Source organism: Bos indicus x Bos taurus, chromosome 22, assembly GCF_003369695.1.
Source record: "Bos indicus x Bos taurus breed Angus x Brahman F1 hybrid chromosome 22, Bos_hybrid_MaternalHap_v2.0, whole genome shotgun sequence".
Lineage (NCBI taxonomy): Eukaryota > Metazoa > Chordata > Mammalia > Artiodactyla > Bovidae > Bos > Bos indicus x Bos taurus.
The window spans coordinates 10,422,564-10,440,692 of record NC_040097.1 but is presented as its reverse complement, the minus strand read 5'-3'; the positions used below and the strand labels follow the sequence as shown (position 1 = coordinate 10,440,692).

General features: G+C 57.3%; 1 protein-coding gene across 1 annotated transcript; it reads left to right on the top strand.

Moving 5' to 3' along the window:
* The first annotated feature begins 31 nt into the window (after nt 1–31).
* MST1R (macrophage stimulating 1 receptor) lies at nt 32–17,229 on the top strand. The gene is made up of 20 exons (XM_027523007.1): nt 32–5,362; nt 8,249–8,437; nt 8,512–8,640; nt 8,814–8,984; nt 9,721–9,881; nt 10,228–10,393; nt 10,507–10,643; nt 11,058–11,219; nt 11,316–11,409; nt 11,568–11,777; nt 11,885–12,031; nt 12,124–12,286; nt 12,455–12,556; nt 12,635–12,838; nt 13,110–13,190; nt 13,343–13,524; nt 13,652–13,761; nt 14,013–14,178; nt 14,556–14,692; nt 16,690–17,229. The coding sequence occupies exons 1-20, from the start codon at nt 4,124–4,126 to the stop codon at nt 16,943–16,945; spliced, it is 4,206 nt and encodes a 1,401-aa protein (XP_027378808.1). The 5' UTR covers nt 32–4,123; the 3' UTR covers nt 16,946–17,229.
* Nucleotides 17,230–18,129: the final 900 nt, after the last annotated feature.

The following is an 18,129-nucleotide window of genomic DNA, read 5'->3' as shown; positions in this document are numbered from 1 at the left end:
TTTTATTGGCATACAGTTGCTTTAGCACATGCACATTTGAGCCTCTCTTTCCCCTCCTTTGCACAGCATCACATGCGCTCAGAGTCTGCCCCTGGGCTGGGCTGTTTTCATTCAGCTGGAGTCCTGCCACATGTAAAGAGTTCTCTGGGACCCCAAGGGCCTTCCCCCAAACTCCCTGCGAAGCCCCACCCCCACCCCAGTCTGAGCCCCTGGTGTGTCCCCTATCACTCCTTGGTGGGATCCCCAGTTGTGTGCCCCCAAAGACTACCCAACCACCTGGGAGCCCTGGCTGACGCTCTGCTTAAGGGGCTGCTGTTGTTCAGCAGGGGCTGCTCTGAGTGAGACAGGTACAGCCAAGTGGGGAGGGTCTGAGCCCTGGCATGGCTGGGAGCCCTTGGTGAGGTGACCTAGTGTTAAGCACAGGCAGTCAGAGTCCAGCCTTGCTGCGGCTGTAGGCCTCTGGGAAAACGTCCCAGCTTAGGCTCCCTCATGAAGGCTGTCCACCTCAGCTCCCCTACTTCCAGCCAGCACATTCCTCAGGATTGCCTCAAGAGTAAGCTGGAGAACCTAAAAGAAGACCCAGCTGACCTCTGGGATAGGAGTGGATCCTGCCCTAAGAAGAACAGCCAATGCCCTCTTCAGTCACCCTGATGCCTGGCACGGCCCAGCCTACATGGGTCACCATGAACATCCCAGGAGGCTCAGAAGTGAAGGCCCAGCCCCATTCACTCAACCATGAGAACTTTTCTGGACAGAGCCCAAGGCACAGTGCAGAAAGCCTCTACCTTCCTGCTGGAGGCTCTCCAAGTTATGCCATAGCTTAACCATCTCATTGGCCAAGGAAGCAGAAGACCTCAGAAATACTTATGGGAGAATAGTGTCCACGGAATATGGTCTTCAGACTATAGAATGAATCACCCTCATGCAGTCTGAGTGCCGGACCAAGACACTCTGTCACTAAAACCAACCCATGCTAGAGAATGTGTCTGTGTGGGTGGCATGGGCCAAGGATGCACTGGAATGATTCACTTACTGTCCCAGGAAAAGGCAGCATAGCCCTTCCCCTTGGCCCCACCCCTTGGCCTCACCCCAGATCATACTAGAATGGATTAGGCAGCAGGCTACCTGCCCAGACCCCGAAGCACCTATGGAGCAGCCAGAGGCTTAGTGGCTGCCACTCACACTGCACATGCCCTGCATCTCTTTTTTACCCGTTTCCTGTTTTTATTACTTCCCTGAATTTTGGCCAGGGCACCAAACCCGTCTCTGGGGCCAAGGTGATGCCAGGCTACCTGTCTCTGACAGCTACTGGTGTTCTTTTGGGTCAGTGGTCAGCCCCCCAGTGTCCCTGCTGGCTGCCCTGATCTCTGTAGGGCTCCCAGCTTCTTGCAGTTCAGCACCTATTCTGGGTGGGGGTGGGAAGAGAGAGTCACAATTAGATATGGTAAAGAAACTGGTATGACAGGTTCATTGGGTTACAGTGAAGCTGGAGGAGTCTTTAAGGCCCAGGGTTCTCAAACTCCAGGGAAAATTCAGGCAATGGGGAGTCATTGAAAATTTTTAAGCTGCAGAGTGATCTGGATATTTTGTGGTTAGAGAGATCCCCCTGCCACCACCAGGATGATCTTTGGGTTGGAGAAGGAGTCTGGCACCAGTTCTCTGTGGTAGCATTCATAGGGAAGTGAGAGCCAAGAGGGCAAAGTGGCTAGCACTCTTTTCAAGGGCAGTGGGGTAGGTACTTAAGCTGAACCTTGGCCGGGCCTTGTGAATTCACCTTGAGAAAAGCACTTGTTCTCAGCACTGCAAGGCCCCATTAGCTGACTTCCCCCACATGGCTTGCCTGCTCCCCTCCCACAGACCAAGCAGATGAGGAGGGAGGAAAGGGCACTCTATCCAAAACCAGGGTTGCTGTCCAAAGTCTAGGCTACCTGAGAGGAGATGCCAGCCTGGAGGCAGTCAACAGCTTGGCCGCATGATGGCAGCAGAGAATCAACTTGACTCCTGCACATCCACTCCCCACTCCCAAACAGGTGACCAGGGAAGGCCCTTGAAATTTATTCCCAATTCCTAGAAGTCTCTCCCAATATCCTGAGCCAGGATGGAGGTCCCAAGAACCCATGCCTCGGTGCCAGGCAGGGAACGTTTTATTTCAGTTTTGTCTCGCTTGACTACCTTTTAGACACGTTGACTGTGGAATATAGGAATGGTGCCATAATTTCTGAAGGTGTCTATTCATTTCCGGGCAATTCAGGTTAGAGAAGGGAGTGCCTTTTTATGTTGCCTCAGGTGCAGTATGCTTCCAGCACTGGGTGTGGCCACCCTGTGCTCTTCCCCACCTCCCCCCAGTTGCTCCAGGAGCTCCAGTCTGGAGGGGTAGGGGAGTCCCGAATTAGGAATCGGTGAAGGGGGGTGTAAGTTATTCAGAGTGAACTGTTTTGGGGTGGGTGTAGCACAGGGAGTATGGCACCCACAAAATGGACTTGGCACCACCCAGATCAGGTAGGCTTCCTGGAGGAGATGCCACGTACGTTGCAAGAGAAGGAAGGGGAAAAGGTGTTCCTGGAAGGAGGAACTAGGAGTATAGGCTGGAGATGAGTGGAGGAGGTTCTCGTAGGGCCAGGCTGAATCTTGTTGGGCTGTCTCCTCTCCTCACCCGCACTTCTTACCCTCCAAATCTCTGGGACTCACAGTTCACAGGTCACTCAGAACTCAACCTAGGGTCACTCTGTGAAGCTTTCCCTCTCTCCAGGGCCCAGGTACACCTGGCTGAGGGGGCTATCAGGCTAAAGATGTCCCCCAGGACACTCCAGTGTTGGGGGGTGTAGTTCCCAAAGGGAAGATGCTGAGAGATGGCAAGAGCAGACCTGGGTTGACTCCCCTACTCCCACCCTGCACAAAATCACAGCCTGGAGAGAGAACTCTGGGCAATCACCTCATTTTGGAGACTGAAAGCCTGAGGCCCAGCAAGGTTAACAGAACAGGTTAGAGGTGCCCTGAAAGCCAAAGCCCATGTCTCCCGCATATCGGGAGGTGCTGGAGCAGAACCAGGAAGGAAGGCCAGCACTTGTGTTCTGTCGACCCCATCCCTGCAGCTGCCACCTACTGAGGCAGTGGTAGACAGGGCAGAGCTAGGGTTGGGCCTCCATGTAAGTCGCTTCTCCTCTGACTCTAAGATCCAGCCAACAGGGTGGGCCCCATCTTATAACTCCCACTGCCCTGGGCAGGCTGGATGCAAGGCAGTAGCCTCTGACCGCCATCCTGTCGCAGTCAGCCCCGAGCAGGTCCACAGAGGGATAGTCCCAGAAGGGAATGGCAACCCACTCCAGTATACTTGCCTGGAGAATCCCACAGACAGAGAAGCCTGGTGGGCTACAGTCATAGAGTTGGACACGACTGAATAACACTTTCACAGAGGGTAGTGCCACTCCTGGGGTCTCCTCACACCTCCCCTGTGGTTCTCCACACATTCCTGGCTTCTGGTCCCCACAAGGAGGGTTCCCTGGGCCCTGACCAGGAACGAGTGTCTGAGGATGTTGCTGTATCCTGGAGCCGAGAGAAGGATACCAAATGGTCCTCAAACGTACTGGGGCAACCCCTCCCACTTCCGCCCAGTCGATCGTCAGGGGGCGGGACAGAACAGCTCAGATCTACTAAACGTCTCTTCGGGCCACCCTACACCCACTCACCCACAGGCCACTGAGAGAAAAGGGTCCAAGCGTAGGTGTAGGACTCAGGCTTCCGAGGGCGGGGAAAGTCGGCAAGCAGAGGGGCTGGGCTAGGCCAGCCAGCCAACCAGCAGGCCCCGCCCACAGCTCCGCCCCCACGCCCTGGTCCTGTCAGCCTGCCGGGGTCGCTCCGACAGACTTTGCTCTAATCTCCGGCTGGGAGCGGCAACAAGAGCAACAGGTGAGGCGGCCTCTCTGTCTATGTGTGCCAGCCCGCGCCAGGCGCTCGGACGCTGAGGGCAGGAGAGGGCGGTGGGCCTCTCAGGAGTCCTGGTGGGGTCAGCTGCCCCGGGGCTCCCCGGATCGACCCTCGACGCGGGTCCCAACCCAGACTTCGAGTCTGCTCCCAGCCAGGCCCGGGTCTGCGGGAACCTCCACGGGGCCCTACCTGGGCCTCGATGGAGCTCCACCCGCCGCTGTTCCAGCCTTTCCTCTTACTGCTGCTGCTGCTGCCGACGCTGCCGGCGGTGCCCGAGACTGGCGGGTCCTGGCAGTGCCCGCGCATCCCGTATGCTGCTTCCCGCGACTTTGCAGTGGAGTACTCGGTGCCCAGCTTCTCTGCCGGCGGTCCGGTACAAGCCGTTGCAACCTACGAGGGCGGCAGGGAAGGGAGTGCGGTGTTCGTGGCCACACGCAATCGCCTGCATGTGCTTGGACCTGATCTGCAGCCAGTTGAGAGCCTGGCCACCGGCCCTGCTGGGGCCCCTGGCTGCCAGACGTGTGCGGCCTGTGGCCCAGGCCCCCACGGCCCGCCCGGAGACACAGATACGCAGGTTCTGGTGTTGGAACCCGCGCTTCCCGCACTGATCAGCTGTGGCTCCAGCCTTCGTGGCCGCTGCTTCCTGCATGAGCTAGAGCCGGGCGGGACAGCCCTGCACCTGGCGCCACCGGTCTGCCTTTTCTCAGAGCACAATCGGCCAGAGGACTGTCCTGACTGTGTAGCCAGCCCTCTGGGCACCCTCGTGACTGTGGTTGAGCAGGGCCAGGCATCCTATTTGTACGTGGCATCGTCACTGGACTCGGCGGTGGCCGCCAGCTTCAGCCCACTCTCGGTGTCCATCCGGCGGCTCAAGGCCGACGGTTCAGGATTTGCAGCAGGCTTCGCAGCGCTCTCGGTGCTGCCCCAGCACCTCGATTCCTACCGCATCGAATATGTGTACAGTTTCCACGCCGGAGCCTTCGTCTATTTCCTGACGGTACAGCCCGCCGACGTGGCAGCTGCTCCTGGCGCCTTGCACACGCGCCTGGCACGGCTCAGCGCTGTCGAGACCGACCTGGGAGACTACCGAGAGCTGGTCCTCCACTGCCATTTCGCCCCTAAACGTCGGCGACGTGCAGCCCATGAGGGCGGGCAACCCTACCCGGTGCTGCGGGCGGCCCACGCTGCTCCAGTGGGCGGCCACCTAGCCGCTGAGCTGAGCATCCCTGAGGGGCAGGAAGTGCTCTTCGGTGTTTTCTCGGCTAGCAGAGACAGCAGCCCAGGTGCAGATCCCAACTCTGTGGTCTGTGCGTTCCCCGTCCACCTGCTGGACACTCTCATCGAAAAGGGCGTAGAGCACTGTTGTGAGCCTCCGGTCCCCCCTGGCCTCCGGCGAGGGCTGGACTTCTTCCAGTTGCCCAGTTTTTGCCCAGATGCGGTAAGCAGAAGGAGGCGGCTCTCACTTGTGAGCAGTGTGTGTTCACTTCCCATCCACGGCTGAGAGGGTCTAGGAGGGGGAAGGCAGGTGGGGAGAAGCTTTCTCTTCCACCCAGTTTCTTAGGGGGTCAGTCAAACCCCATACTGAAATCTCATCTCCTGGCCAGGCTAGATCCTGTTGCTAAACCCTTTTCCTGTTTCACCCTCTCATTTACCATGGCCTCTTGCTTTTTTGGGTAATTTCCCTGGTTATGGGAAAATTGGATTGCATCATAACTGTCTCTCTGCCAGGGATACTTCCAAACTCTGGGTATAATGGTGGTTGTCCCTTTCTACCTTCCCCCAGTTTATACACTTACGGACACACACAAAAAGTAGCCCCTCACCCCCAATCCACAGGCAGATACTCACAAATTCACCCAGACTCACATCTACTTACCAACAGTTTCGCTTTCCCTGTGGGAGTGCTTGTTTTGCTCTGCTTTCCCAAGAGGGTGGGGCAGGAGTTGTCAGAGAATGCCCCCCTCCACCCCTGTTCCATAGATCCTTCTGGGCCTTGAAAGTTGGTTGCTTGTCAGGCAGCCTGCCTGCCCTAGGCTTTATGGACCCACTCATCACTGATTGCTCTCCGTGGGGTGATGGGAAGAGGAATCAGGACATAGTGGGAAGGCGGCCTAGCTCTAGTGGATTCCAGGAGACTCACCCCGGTCTTATGCAAGCAACTATAAACATCTGCTTATGAGTAAAGGCCTAGGAGGGGCTGGCTGGATTGGTTCACCATGCAGGAGTCCCAGGCTTTCTTTCACCATACTTGGGGCCCTTCTCATCCCGGGAAGGAGGTCTCCCAGCCTAAGCTGAACTAAGGTGCTCCTCCCGGCAGACCCTGCTCAGGTTCCCTTCAGCCATGGTGTTAAGGAGCTAGAACAGAGACTAAGAGGATGGTCCTTAAAATGCTTTTTCCCTGAGGACAAACCTAAAACTGACTTCTTGAGGCCACTGAAACAGTCCCACCCTACTTATAAGAGATTAAAACAAGGAAAATGGGTGAATGAATGAAGGAATGGCCTTGGACAAGTGGCCTTTCAGGGAACTAACCCATAGTCACTGGTCTCAGAGTCGTTATCTGCCCTGTGGCTCTGGCCTTGCTGTGACATTCTTCACTGTCTCCTTTTGCTCTGATTGATGCCCCAGTGGCAGGAGGAGAGTTTACACACAGCGAAGGTGGGGAGATCTTCAGCCTCCTCCTTCAGCTGACTCCATCTGGGTTGAAGAGGCCCTAGGGGTGGGAATCCCTAGTCTGGGCTTAGGGAACCCTCATTGCCCCCCCTCCTTCTCTGTGAGGAATCAGGACCTCTCTCTGACTTGGCTAGGGGTCAGGAGATCAGAAGACACCCGGCCCCACTTGGCAGTACAAGGCTCAAAAGGGCTAATCTCCAGCCCTGCCCACAGTCTGGCCAGGCCCCCAGGCAGTGTGTGAACCAGCCTGTCCCATGTTTGACACAGCCTCTAGGAGGAAAGCCGCTCTGTGTTCCTTGTGGCTGCCCTCACGAAGCCTGAGGGCCTCCGAGCTGGTCCCTGCCCTCCATGGGTTCAGGTGGGATTTGAGTCTGGTGGAGTCACCCTCCTCTATGGGGTATTGGACACTTCAGTGTTTTCAGGAGGCTGGGACCCCCAGACAAGCCTAGGAATCCAGAGCTAAGGCCCTGGAGCCCAGGGGCACACAGACAGGGTAGGGCCTCTGACTAGGGTAGGGCTTCTTTTCCAGCGCACAGCCCCACCTGTCCCTGAGTCATACAGAAAACACCTGGCTGGCTTCCTGCTAGGATCAGGACTTTTACTCACCTCCAGTTAGGACAGACTCCTAGTCCCCACCCACCCATGCTATAGATCCAGTGTGAGGAGTTTCAGGACCCAGCTCTATGCTGAGGTCTTGCTCTAAGACTTACAATCAGTGCTGAGGTCTCAGGACTGGGTTAAGCACACATTGTCAGACAGGGGCCTCCTATCAGGAGGAGGACCCTTAGGGCTGGCAAGGGACGGTCCCAAGCTACGAGGGCTACAGAGCCTTGCCTGTACCTTGCATCCAGCTCCAATACCCTTGCATCCATACCTTCACTTCTGGTTTCCCAGAAGCTTCTACAACTCTGACCTGGGGCACTGGGTGTCCCCCAAACACCTTCCTGCTAAAAACAGGAGAGAAATTAGTGTCTCCTGGCACCCAGGCCTTCAGGCCCTGGTTTATCTCTCCTGTACCTCGAAGGAGATACAGGTAGCGGCTGGAGGTGCTGGAAGATCTTTGGCGTCTCAGGGAGAAGGACCGTGTTACCAAGCCGGTGCCGCCCAATTAATCTCAGAGTTCAGCTCCTTAAGCAGGTGGAGACATTGAAGCCTAAAGAGGTGACAGGGTTTGTTGAAATATAGGGCAGGACCAGCAGGGGGCAGGAGAAGACTGTGGTCAGGAACTCAAGACTATCAACCCAGCTCCTCTCCTGGGAGGCGACAAGGCCTTTGACAGGTGGGCAGACCTCTCTGAGCCCGTTTCCTTATCTGTAAAATGGGAGTGATGAGAGAAGCCAACTCCACAGCGTGGTAGTGAGAACAGAATGGGGTTGTCTCTGGAAGGCTCCATAACACGTTATCAGAATGGCTGTGGCAAGGAAGGGCTAGGCTCTGGGCGGGGGAGCCAGCCTTCTGGCCTCGGCCTTCTTCCCTGGCCTGGCTACATCTGAGAGCCCCATGGTGGAAGGTGGGGTGCCTGGCAGGTCTGGGACCTTCTCCATCCAGGCCAGGTGAGGAGTGGGAATTTAGGCCACTGTGGTCCCTGATAGAGGCCTGAAGGGTTCAGCGCATGGAGATGAGCCCTGACTCCTTCTTTGACCTTCCCCAGCCTGGTCTGGGGGCCTCCAGCCCCAATATCAGCTGCCGCCACTTCCCTCTGCTCGTCAGCGGCAACCTCTTACGGGTGGACCTATTCAACGGGCTGTTGGGACCAGTGGAGGTCACGGCACTGTACGTGACGCGCCTTGACAACGTCACAGTGGCCCACATGGGCACAGCCGATGGGCGCATCCTGCAGGTGGGTCCTTTGTCTCTGCGGCCCCTCATCCCCAGATCCCTGTCTCCATTTTGCTCATGGCCAACCTGTCCCAGGTGGAGCTGGCCAGGTCTCTCAACTACTTGCTGTACGTGTCCAACTTCTCACTGGGCAGCAATGGGCAGCCCGTGCATCGGGATGTCAGACGCCTTGGGGACCACCTGCTTTTTGCCTCTGGGGACCAGGTAAGGTGGGCAGGGTAGGGCCTGGGGCTGGGCTGTTGGGAGCACAGGCTCCCGCTCGAATCCAGGGAGGCACTGACACACAGGCCTCACCACCCTGATTTACAGTGGAACCAGGGGTTCTAGGGGGCTTAGCCTCCCCCTTCAGCCACCCCTGAGATACCTGTCTGTTCCAGGTCTTCCAGGTACCGATTCGGGGCCCTGGCTGCCGCCACTTCCTCACCTGTGGGCGCTGCCTGCGGGCACAGCGTTTCATGGGCTGTGGATGGTGTGGGGGCATGTGTGGCCGGCAGAAGGAGTGTCCTGGCTCCTGGCAACAGGACTACTGCCCACCAGTGCTTACTGAGGTATGGCTTGCCTGTCAGGGCACAGTTAAGGGATGGGACCTGCTGGGCCTGGGGTGGGAGTCAGCAGGTCTTAACCATGATCTTCCTCAGATCTGGTATGTCCTAAGTAGCTACAAAGAGGGCACACACATTCAAAGACTTTGAGACAGAATAGTATTGAGTGGGGACTAGCATGTGACCTAGAGCAGGGGTCCCCAACCTCCGGGCTGCAGATCAGTACCTCCTGTTAGATCAGCTGCAGCATTAGATTATAAACAAAGTACATAATAAATACAATGTGCTTGAATTATCCCGAAACCATCTCTCCTCTTCCTGGTCCATGGAAAAACTGTCTCCCATGAAACCAGTCCCTGGTGCCATAAAGGCTGGGGACTGCTGACCTAAAGTGAAGGGATTCCCAGGTGGCGCTAGCGGTAAGGAACCCACCTGCCAATGCAAGAGATGGGGGTTCAGTCCCTGGGTCGGGAAGAGCCCCTGTAGAAGAGCGTGGCAACCCACTCCAATATTCTTGCCTGGAGAATCCCATGTACAGAAGAGCCTGGTAGGCTATAGTCCATAGGGTCACACAGAGTCAGACGTGACCGAAGCAACTTAACATCCAGCACGAAAGCATGACCTAGGGTGACTGGAGTGTGTGGCAGGCAAGGAGTATGGCAGAAAACTTAGGGGGAAGCAGACAGGGCTGAGAGTCCTGACCCATAGAGGGACTCAGGCTATGTTCTCCTCCCCCTTTCAGTTCTATCCCCGCAGTGGACCCCTAAGGGGCAGCACAAGGCTGACCCTATGTGGCTCCAACTTCTACCTGTACCCCTCTGGTCTGGTGCCTGAAGGCACCCATCAGGTCACTGTGGGTCGAAGTCCCTGCCGACTGTTACCTAAAGGCAACTCAGACCTCAGGTACGACCTGGTCCCTGCTGTTTCTGTCCCTGATGCATAAACAAAGCAGCCCCTTTGCTGTGAGATCCTGTCCTCAGCTTGCATGGGGCAAGCTGCGGTGGCTCTGCTTGTTTTGTGTCTGGGGTGACACCTCTATTCCTTTCTGAGCCTGCATGTGCCTTATCTGTCTGTTGAGTTATGGCCAAACTAGTCCCTGCACCGACAGTTCCTGTTGACCCAGGATTGAGGCATGGGTAGATAGATGCTATCTTTAAGCTCAGGGGAGACCTGTGATTTGTGGTGGGCAGGCCAGTAGGCCTGTGTGACCCACCGCCCCAGCCGACCTTGAGTTCCCTTGACGTCCCAGCCGACTGCCCCGGAAGGACTTCATAGAGGATTTTGAGTGTGAGCTGGAGCCCTTGAGCACGCAGGTAGCCGGGCCTGCCAACGTCAGCCTCACTGTGACCAATATGCCACTGGGCAGGCACTTCCGGGTAGAAGGTACCTCCATGCTAGGAGGCTTCTCTTTCATGGTGAGGTCACCTTGCCTCGTATGTGTCCTTGGGCAGGTGGGCAGTTCGGGCAGGGAAGGGTTTGGAGGGGAGGGCCTCCTATTCCAAGCTAAGCCATCTCCATGCCCTCTTAGGAGCCAGTGCTGACAGCAGTCCGACCCTTCTTTGGCCCTCGGGCAGGAGGTACCTGCCTCACCCTTGAAGGCCGAGGCCTGTCTATTGGCACCAGCCAGACTGTGCTGGTCAATGGGACTGAGTGCCCACTGAAACAGTAAGAGCCAGTGGGAAGGGGGAAGGGAGGCAACAGGGTCCCACATAGGGGAACCCTCACCAGGTAGGGCTTGGATCCCCGACAGGGTAAGGGAGGAGGGCTCAGTCACTCAGTGGAGGGAACGGTCCAGGAAGAAGTGTCTGTTTCTCCCTCCAGCCCCGAGGTGGTTTGGGGATGGTGAGAGAGCCCATTATAGTGTCCATTGACTGCAGCCAGCGCTATGGGGTCCCTGTTCCTCCCTGACTTCTTGGAGGCCTTACTGGGACCACCCTGTCTTCAAACAGACCATGGAGTTTGGGCAGATCGGGGAGATGACCGACAGAGGAACTGGGAGGGGTCTGTTGGCCCCTGGAGGAGCTGGGCCTGGCCATCACTTGGAAGGTGCCCCTGAGCCCAATCCCCCCTGTTCTGCAGGGTCAGCGAGGGGCAGCTTTTATGCACCACGCCCCCTGGGGCCGCTACTGCCAGCGTTCCCATTCGCCTGCAGGTAGGGGGCGCCGAGGTGCCTGGCTCTTGGAACTTCCACTACCGGGAAGACCCCATCGTCCTGGGCATCAGCCCCAAATGTGGCTATACGTAAGTGTCACCTCCTCGCCCATTCTGGTCTCTGAAGGATGAGGGATCCAGCCTCAGAGAGCACCCCGAGGCCCACCACCCCGCTCTCCTCCACAGTGGCTCCCACGTCACCATCCGCGGCCAGCATCTGACTTCAGCATGGCACCTCACGCTGTCATTCCATGATGGGGTCAGGGCAGTGGAGAACAGGGTGAGCGGGCGCTGGCAGTTGCTGAGTGGGCACTTGCCAGGAGGGAGGAAGGCCACACCAGTCCCCTGAGTTCCAGCTCCAGCCCACGCTGGGTTCAGGGGGCCAGGGTGGCTGAAGGTAGGATACCGGGGCTTACCGCTCTCACCTGGGCCCCGCAGTGTGAGGGGCAGCTCCCGGAGCAACACAGGTGCCGCCTGCCCGAATACGTGGTCCGAGGCCGCCGAGGGTGGGTGACAGGGAACCTGAGTGTCCGTGGGGATGGAGCTCCTGGCTACACACTGCCTGGCTTTCGCTTCCTGCCTCCACCCCACCCACCCAGCAAGGACCTGGCCCCCCTGAAGCCTGAGGAGCACGCCATTAAGTTTGAGGTAAGTGTGGGGGATGAGGGGTGAGGACAGTGGAGGGGGTAGGGCTGCAGCCTCGCCGAAGGAGCATTGTGGGGGGCACTGGCCAGCCCCCGTGACTGTCTCTGCAGTACATCGGGCTGGGCACTGTGGCTGACTGCGTGGCTGTGAATGTGACTGTGAGTGGCAAGAGCTGCCAGCACGAGCTGCGGGGGGATGTGGTAGTCTGCCCCCTGCCCCCCTCCCTGCAACTTGGCAAGGACGGTGCTCCACTGCAGGTAGGCAGCTCTGTTGGCCCTCCTCAGGAGACACGGGTCGGGGGCGGGGGCGTCTACAGGCTGGGCCTGAGCTGCCACCTAATGCTTCCCAGGTCTGTGTGGATGGTAGGTGCTACACCCTGGGCAAGGTAGTGCGGCCAGGTCTGGAAGGGGTCCCCCAGAGCACGCTCCTCGGTGTCCTCCTGGCTCTGCTCCTGCTTGTGGCTGTGCTGGCTGCCATACTGGTCTTCAGTTACCGCTGCAGGAAGCAGCTAGGTGAGCCCTCCACTGCCATCCTGACCCAGCCCTCACCCCCAAACTATGACATCTCCAAGCCCCTATAGCCTCTCTGTCCAGGCCTTGGGGGTCTGCCCACACCTCCTGGGTCTGGGTCAGCCTCTAGGACCTTGGAGTGGCTGGCTACTAGCAGGCATTTGTCCACAGTTCTTTCTTCGAACCTGGAAGACTTGGCCTCCCTGGACCGGACCCCTGGAGCCATGCCTCTGCCTCTGCTCCGCTCAGGCTCTGACTACAGAAATGGCCTTGGTGAGATGCTGGAGGTGCTAGAAGATGGGACCATACTGTCTGCTCCACCAGCCCCTCATTCCCTCTCTTCCTCCACAGCCCCTCCTATCACTGGCCAGGATTCCTCCACTCAGGTCCACAGAATATCCTCCTCAGACAGCGGGGATGGGTCCCGTGTCCCATTGCTGCGGAAAGGATCCATCCAGCTTGGGGACCTGGACTCTGTGCTCCTGTCTGAGGTCAAGGATGTACTGATTCCCCATGAAAGGGTGGTCACCCACGCTGACCGAGTCATTGGCAAAGGTATGAGTGCCAGACCAGGTGGAGCAGGGGAGAGATGGAGTCCTGAGATGACATGGGCTTGAGGAACAATCAGGCAGGACCCTGAGCCTCCATTTGCTCATCTGTGAAATAGGAACTCTGTCTTCAGTGGGTTCTGGTGCAGATTAAGAGGGTATGGGAGGGCTGCAGGCTCTGCCATCACGAGTTGGAGTTCTGAGGTCTGGTTGCCGGTGGGTGGGAGTGGTGTGTGCTCTGGGCCCTGGGGCCCCTCTCACCATCTCTCCCTCATCAGGCCATTTTGGAGTTGTCTACCATGGAGAATACAAAGATGAGGCCCAGAATCGAATCCACTGTGCCATCAAGTCGCTGAGTCGTAAGTGGAACAGAGGCTGGGAGGATCCTTGTCCCTGCCGTGCTACCATCAGCTCCGTGACCCTGAGCGGGAGACTTTTGTTTCCTCCGTTTCCCCATCTGACCCTTATCAAGGGGTTCCCCGCCCTGGGCCTGACTCCAGCCTCCCTGCAGGCATCACAGAGGTGCAGGAGGTGGAGGCCTTCCTGCGCGAGGGGCTGCTCATGCGCCGTCTGCACCACCCGAACGTGCTGGCTCTCATTGGCATTGTGCTGCCCCCGGAAGGGCTGCCCCGCGTGCTGCTGCCCTACATGCGCCACGGAGACCTGCTGCAGTTCATCCGCTCACCCCAGCGGGTCAGTCGGTGCTTAGCTGACTCTGGGCTCTGGGGGGTGCATAGGTGGGGGGGGCTTGGGCAGCAGCTGGGCATGGAGCTGCTCGCCCTCACCTACTGGCCCACCTGTGCTCCCCACCCACCCCCAGAATCCCACAGTAAAGGACCTCATCAGCTTCGGCCTGCAGGTGGCCCACGGCATGGAGTACCTGGCCGAGCAGAAGTTTGTGCACCGGGATCTGGCTGCTCGGAACTGCATGTGAGTGGCCAGAGAGAAGCCAGGGGGCAGAGCGCTGGGGTGTGCAGCTGAAGGCGCCCACAGGGAAGGCCCACGCTCCATTTCTTGCTATATAGCCCTGGACATGTCCTTCTCTTTCTGGTCCTCCATTTTTCTGTCTGCCCAGTGCAGGCTTGGGTTGGATGCTGTAGCTCAGAAACCCTGTGAGGGCCTGAGATAGATGGGTTTGGGTCTGGTGGGGACCAGTCCTGAGTGTGATCCTCCCCTCCCAGGCTGGATGAGTCATTCACGGTCAAGGTGGCTGACTTTGGTCTGGCCCGTGATGTCCTGGACAAGGAGTACTACAGTGTCCAGCAGCACCGCCACGCTCGCTTGCCTGTCAAGTGGATGGCGCTGGAGAGCCTGCAGACCTACAGATTCACCACCAAGTCTGACGTGGTGAGGCCCCACCTGCCCCAGAGTCCACCCAGCCTCAGACAACACTCGGCCTTGCCCATTCAACTCTGGATGTTGATGAACCCAGGGAACCCTGTGTTGGGCGGTGCCCATAGACCATTTGCCCATCTCTGGGCAGGTATCAGGGCAAGAGGTGGCTCTTCACAGGCAATCCAGGCCTTGCCAAGCCCCAACTCTGGGCAGGCTCGGAGGGGGGACAGAGCGAAGATGCTTGTGAGGTATAGAAGAACAATTCCGATTTGGGGGTGGAGCCCCTCATTTCCAGCTAGCAGGCTCTAGGAGGGAGCAGACCTGGAGGGGTCCACCTGTCCCCAGATTTGAGCTAAGAGTTGAATCCCTTCACCTGTCCCCTCCCACAGTGGTCGTATGGTGTGCTGTTATGGGAGCTGCTGACACGGGGTGCCCCTCCATACCCCCACATCGACCCTTTTGATCTTACTCACTTCCTGGCCCAGGGTCGGCGCCTACCCCAGCCTGAGTATTGCCCAGATTCTCTGTGAGTATATGGACATGGTGATGGGGAGGGAGCTGGGACTAGAGACAAGAAGGTGAGGAGGGGGCTGGAGACAGAGTTCTTGCCTGGCTTTTTGACTCATTCTCAGGTTGACCTAGAAAGGGACCCTCTCTGGGCCTCAGTTTCCTCATCTGTGGACTGGTTCCGCCAGCATCAAGGCTTGGTGCTAGAAGGAGATCATGGTTGCCATGGTAACAGCATTCCTAATCATTGGTTGAGGCCAGTGATTTCATTTCCCAGCACTCCTCTCCCCACAATCCCCAGCAAGGGGGGCTGTTTTCCATCGCTTCCACTTACTTAACCTCAAGGAAAGGTTCCATTAGCTCCCACACTAAGCCCCCTCCACATCTCCAGATCAGAAATTGTTTTTCATTGGATATAGTTTCAGATTCCCTGTTCCCAGAGGCATGGCGACAGCTGTGTTTCATCAGTGCCTGTCGGGTGGTTCAGCTTCATGAGCAGCTCGCATGCCTTAGCCATGCTCAGGTCTTTGAGGTTAGAATGGGAAGAACCAGGTCACAGGTAAAGGTGGCTAATGATTCCTGTCTCGCTCAGCTTGTGTTCCAGAAGGGTATGAGTAACCCTTCCTCACAGCCCTGCCTGCCTTGCTTTTGCTTTTCATTATTTATTTCACTGATGCATCTGCTTCAAAGTCAGGGAAATTAATTTCTGCCTCTGGGTCAGGCTCCCTGAAACAGACTCTGAGATGGAGATTTACACATATGCAGGTGGTCGATTCCTAGGTTGGAGGCAAGGGAAGCAGGACTAGGGAGGCAGAGAAGTAGAGCTGTGATGCAGATGTAAAAGAGGCTGCTGTCCATCTCCTGGGATCTCTGGAATTGGGGTGGCCCTTCAGAGTTTTCTGAAATTGAGACCCAGGGGCCCGGGTCTTTGCACCAGACATACATCAGTCACTGCTTACAGCTGTCCAGGAGGAAGGCGTGTGAGCCTGGAGGAGGCATTTCTTTTCTACCTAGGGCAATTCCTAGAGGGCACCTCAGTCAAGAGCCATAAGCAACCACAGGGAGAATGAAGGGGGCCATGCCAGGATCCTCTAGACCAGGGAAGTCCCTTGTCTCTGGGCTTCAGTTTCCTCATCTGCAGAATTAGAGTGATCACAGTACCACCCTCAGAGTTCTCAGAATTATACGAGATTATCATGTGTAGGGCACTTTTAGTATCATTTAGGGCAGGGATGACATTTCCAAGATAAAGGGGCATGTGTTAGGACCCATCAGACAAACACAAAGAAACTGCTTGGGATCCATAGTGCCAAAGAAAGTGAAAGGAAAGTGAAAGAAAAGTGAAAGTGCTAGTTGCTCAGTCTTGTCCGACTCTTTGCAACCCTGGGGACTGTAGCCTGCCAGGCTCCTCTGTCCATAAAATTCTCCATGCAAGAATACTGAAGTAGGTGGCCATTTTCTTCTCCAGGGTATCTTCCTGACCCAGGGATCGAACCCAGGTCTCCCGCATTGCAGACAGAATCTTTACCACCTGAGCCACCAGGAAAGCCCATATGATGCCAATGAGTTGCCCCACAATCTTAGTGCTTTGAATCCCCATTTCCTCAGACCTGGGCTTCCTTCCTAGAAGACCTGTGATGATAACTGCAATAGCTTGTGAGCTGGGCCCTAAGCTCCGAACTTCACAGGAGTCTTCTCATTTTATACCCCAAAAGCCCTGTGATCAGAGAAGGATCCAGAGGCACAGAGAGGTTAAGAAACTTGTTGAGATCACAAAGCCCAGGTCACAGGACACAGGAGTCCAGCCTCTCAACCCCTGAGGCAATTCGACCTCTGCCAGGGTGGGAAGGCAGGCAGTTATAATAAGAGCTTCCCTGTAATTGGGTGAGGCAAGGCATTAGCCATGTCATCTGCTCTCGTCCACTGTGGCCTGCCAAGGGGCTAAGCACAAGTGGATAGCCCAGAAGCTCTGGGTGGGGGTGCACCGTGCCCCTAATGTTTTCCTCTCCCCGGTAGGTACACTGTGATGCAGCACTGCTGGGCGGCGGACCCCATGGCACGACCCACCTTCGGAGAGCTAGCAGGGGAAGTGGCACTCGTGGTGGCTGCGCTGCGAGGGGACCACTACGTGCAGCTGCCCGTGGCCTACGTGAACGTGGGCCCTGGTGCCCCTGACAAGGCAATCATGCCCTTGGAACAGTCACCGTCCCCAACAGTGCACAGGAGCCCAGGGCGGCCCCGGCCCCTCTCAGAGCCACTGAGACCCACGTGACCTCAGCCCCAGGCGGGCCTCGGGGCTTGGACCTGCATAGCGGTGGCAGTTACCCCAAGCTGCCTCTGGGCTGGCCTCTGCCGTGTCCCGGTCCCTTCACCTTCAGGGGCATAGGAGGACTGCAAGGCATATTGGTCTCTCGCTCCTCAGGAGGACCCAGTGCGGGGATCCTTGATGCAGTATTTATGAGGTGTCTGCTGTGTGCCTGGCTGCTGGGCACAGGGGACTCAGGGGTGACCACTGGCCCTTAAATCAGTAAATGAATAAATGAATATTTAAGTACACTTTGTGGTAAATGCTATGAAAGGAAAAGACAGGCTGCTCTGAGGGAATGGAGGACAGCCCTAGATAGATGAAGAGGGAGGTAAGGGAGGCCACCCCAGGAGGTGACATTTTTGCTGGGATGTTGTCAGATGGTAACTGCGCCAGAAATGGTTGAGGAAAGAGAGTTTTGGCAGAGTGAACAGCCCATGCAAAGGCCCTGAGGCTGGAAGGGGGTTGGGTCAGCAAGAAGGCTCCAGAGAACAGGAAGGGCAGGCCAGGCCCACATCTAGAATATAGGGCCCTGGGGACTTTCAGATGGAACCCAAGAGGGGTGGGTTGAAAACCCAGACATGCAGCAGCCACGATGCCTTCTGCTGTTGCCCAGTCCTCCCATCCCATTGCCCAGGCCCTAGCCCCACTCCAGGGCTCCCTGCTCCGCCTGCACCTTTCCCCTAACTGCCCGCCCCCACCCACTGTTAAGGCATGGAGACTTGTCCCCCTCTCCCCCAGTCATGCCAGCATTGCTCTTGCAGCCTTGAGAGAGATGAGCCTGCAGCAAGGCCTCGGCTCCACACTTTCAAGGCACCAGCTTCGAGGTGCAGACGGCTCAGGCTATTTATACTCGTCAAGGCCACAGTACAATAGCCACTAGAAGGGCAGCTCCACCGGAGGAGAGCATCTTCCTCCTTGGACTGCTGCTCCCCCATGCCCTTAAGGCTGAGGGGGCCAATGGGCCCTGTTTGGTGTGGACACCTGGGCAACCAGGGTGATGGGGCCCCGGACCTGTGCCGTGGTGGGTCCTCTCTCTTGCTCAGGCTTCCCATGGCCTCTCTCTCATCAGCTGGGGGACCCTGACTCACCCTAAGGGAAGTAGGCTCCTGCCCCTTTGAGTCTCTGGCCTGTCATGCATGGAACCCTGG

Coding starts and splice junctions, on each gene's coding strand:
- MST1R (XM_027523007.1), top strand. CDS start 4,124: ATGGAGCTCCACCCGCCGCTGTTCCAGCCTTTCCTCTTACTGCTGCTG. Junction 5,363..8,248: donor CCAGTTTTTGCCCAGATGCG/GTAAGCAGAAGG, acceptor GACCTTCCCCAG/CCTGGTCTGGGGGCCTCCAG. Junction 8,985..9,720: donor GCCCACCAGTGCTTACTGAG/GTATGGCTTGCC, acceptor TCCCCCTTTCAG/TTCTATCCCCGCAGTGGACC.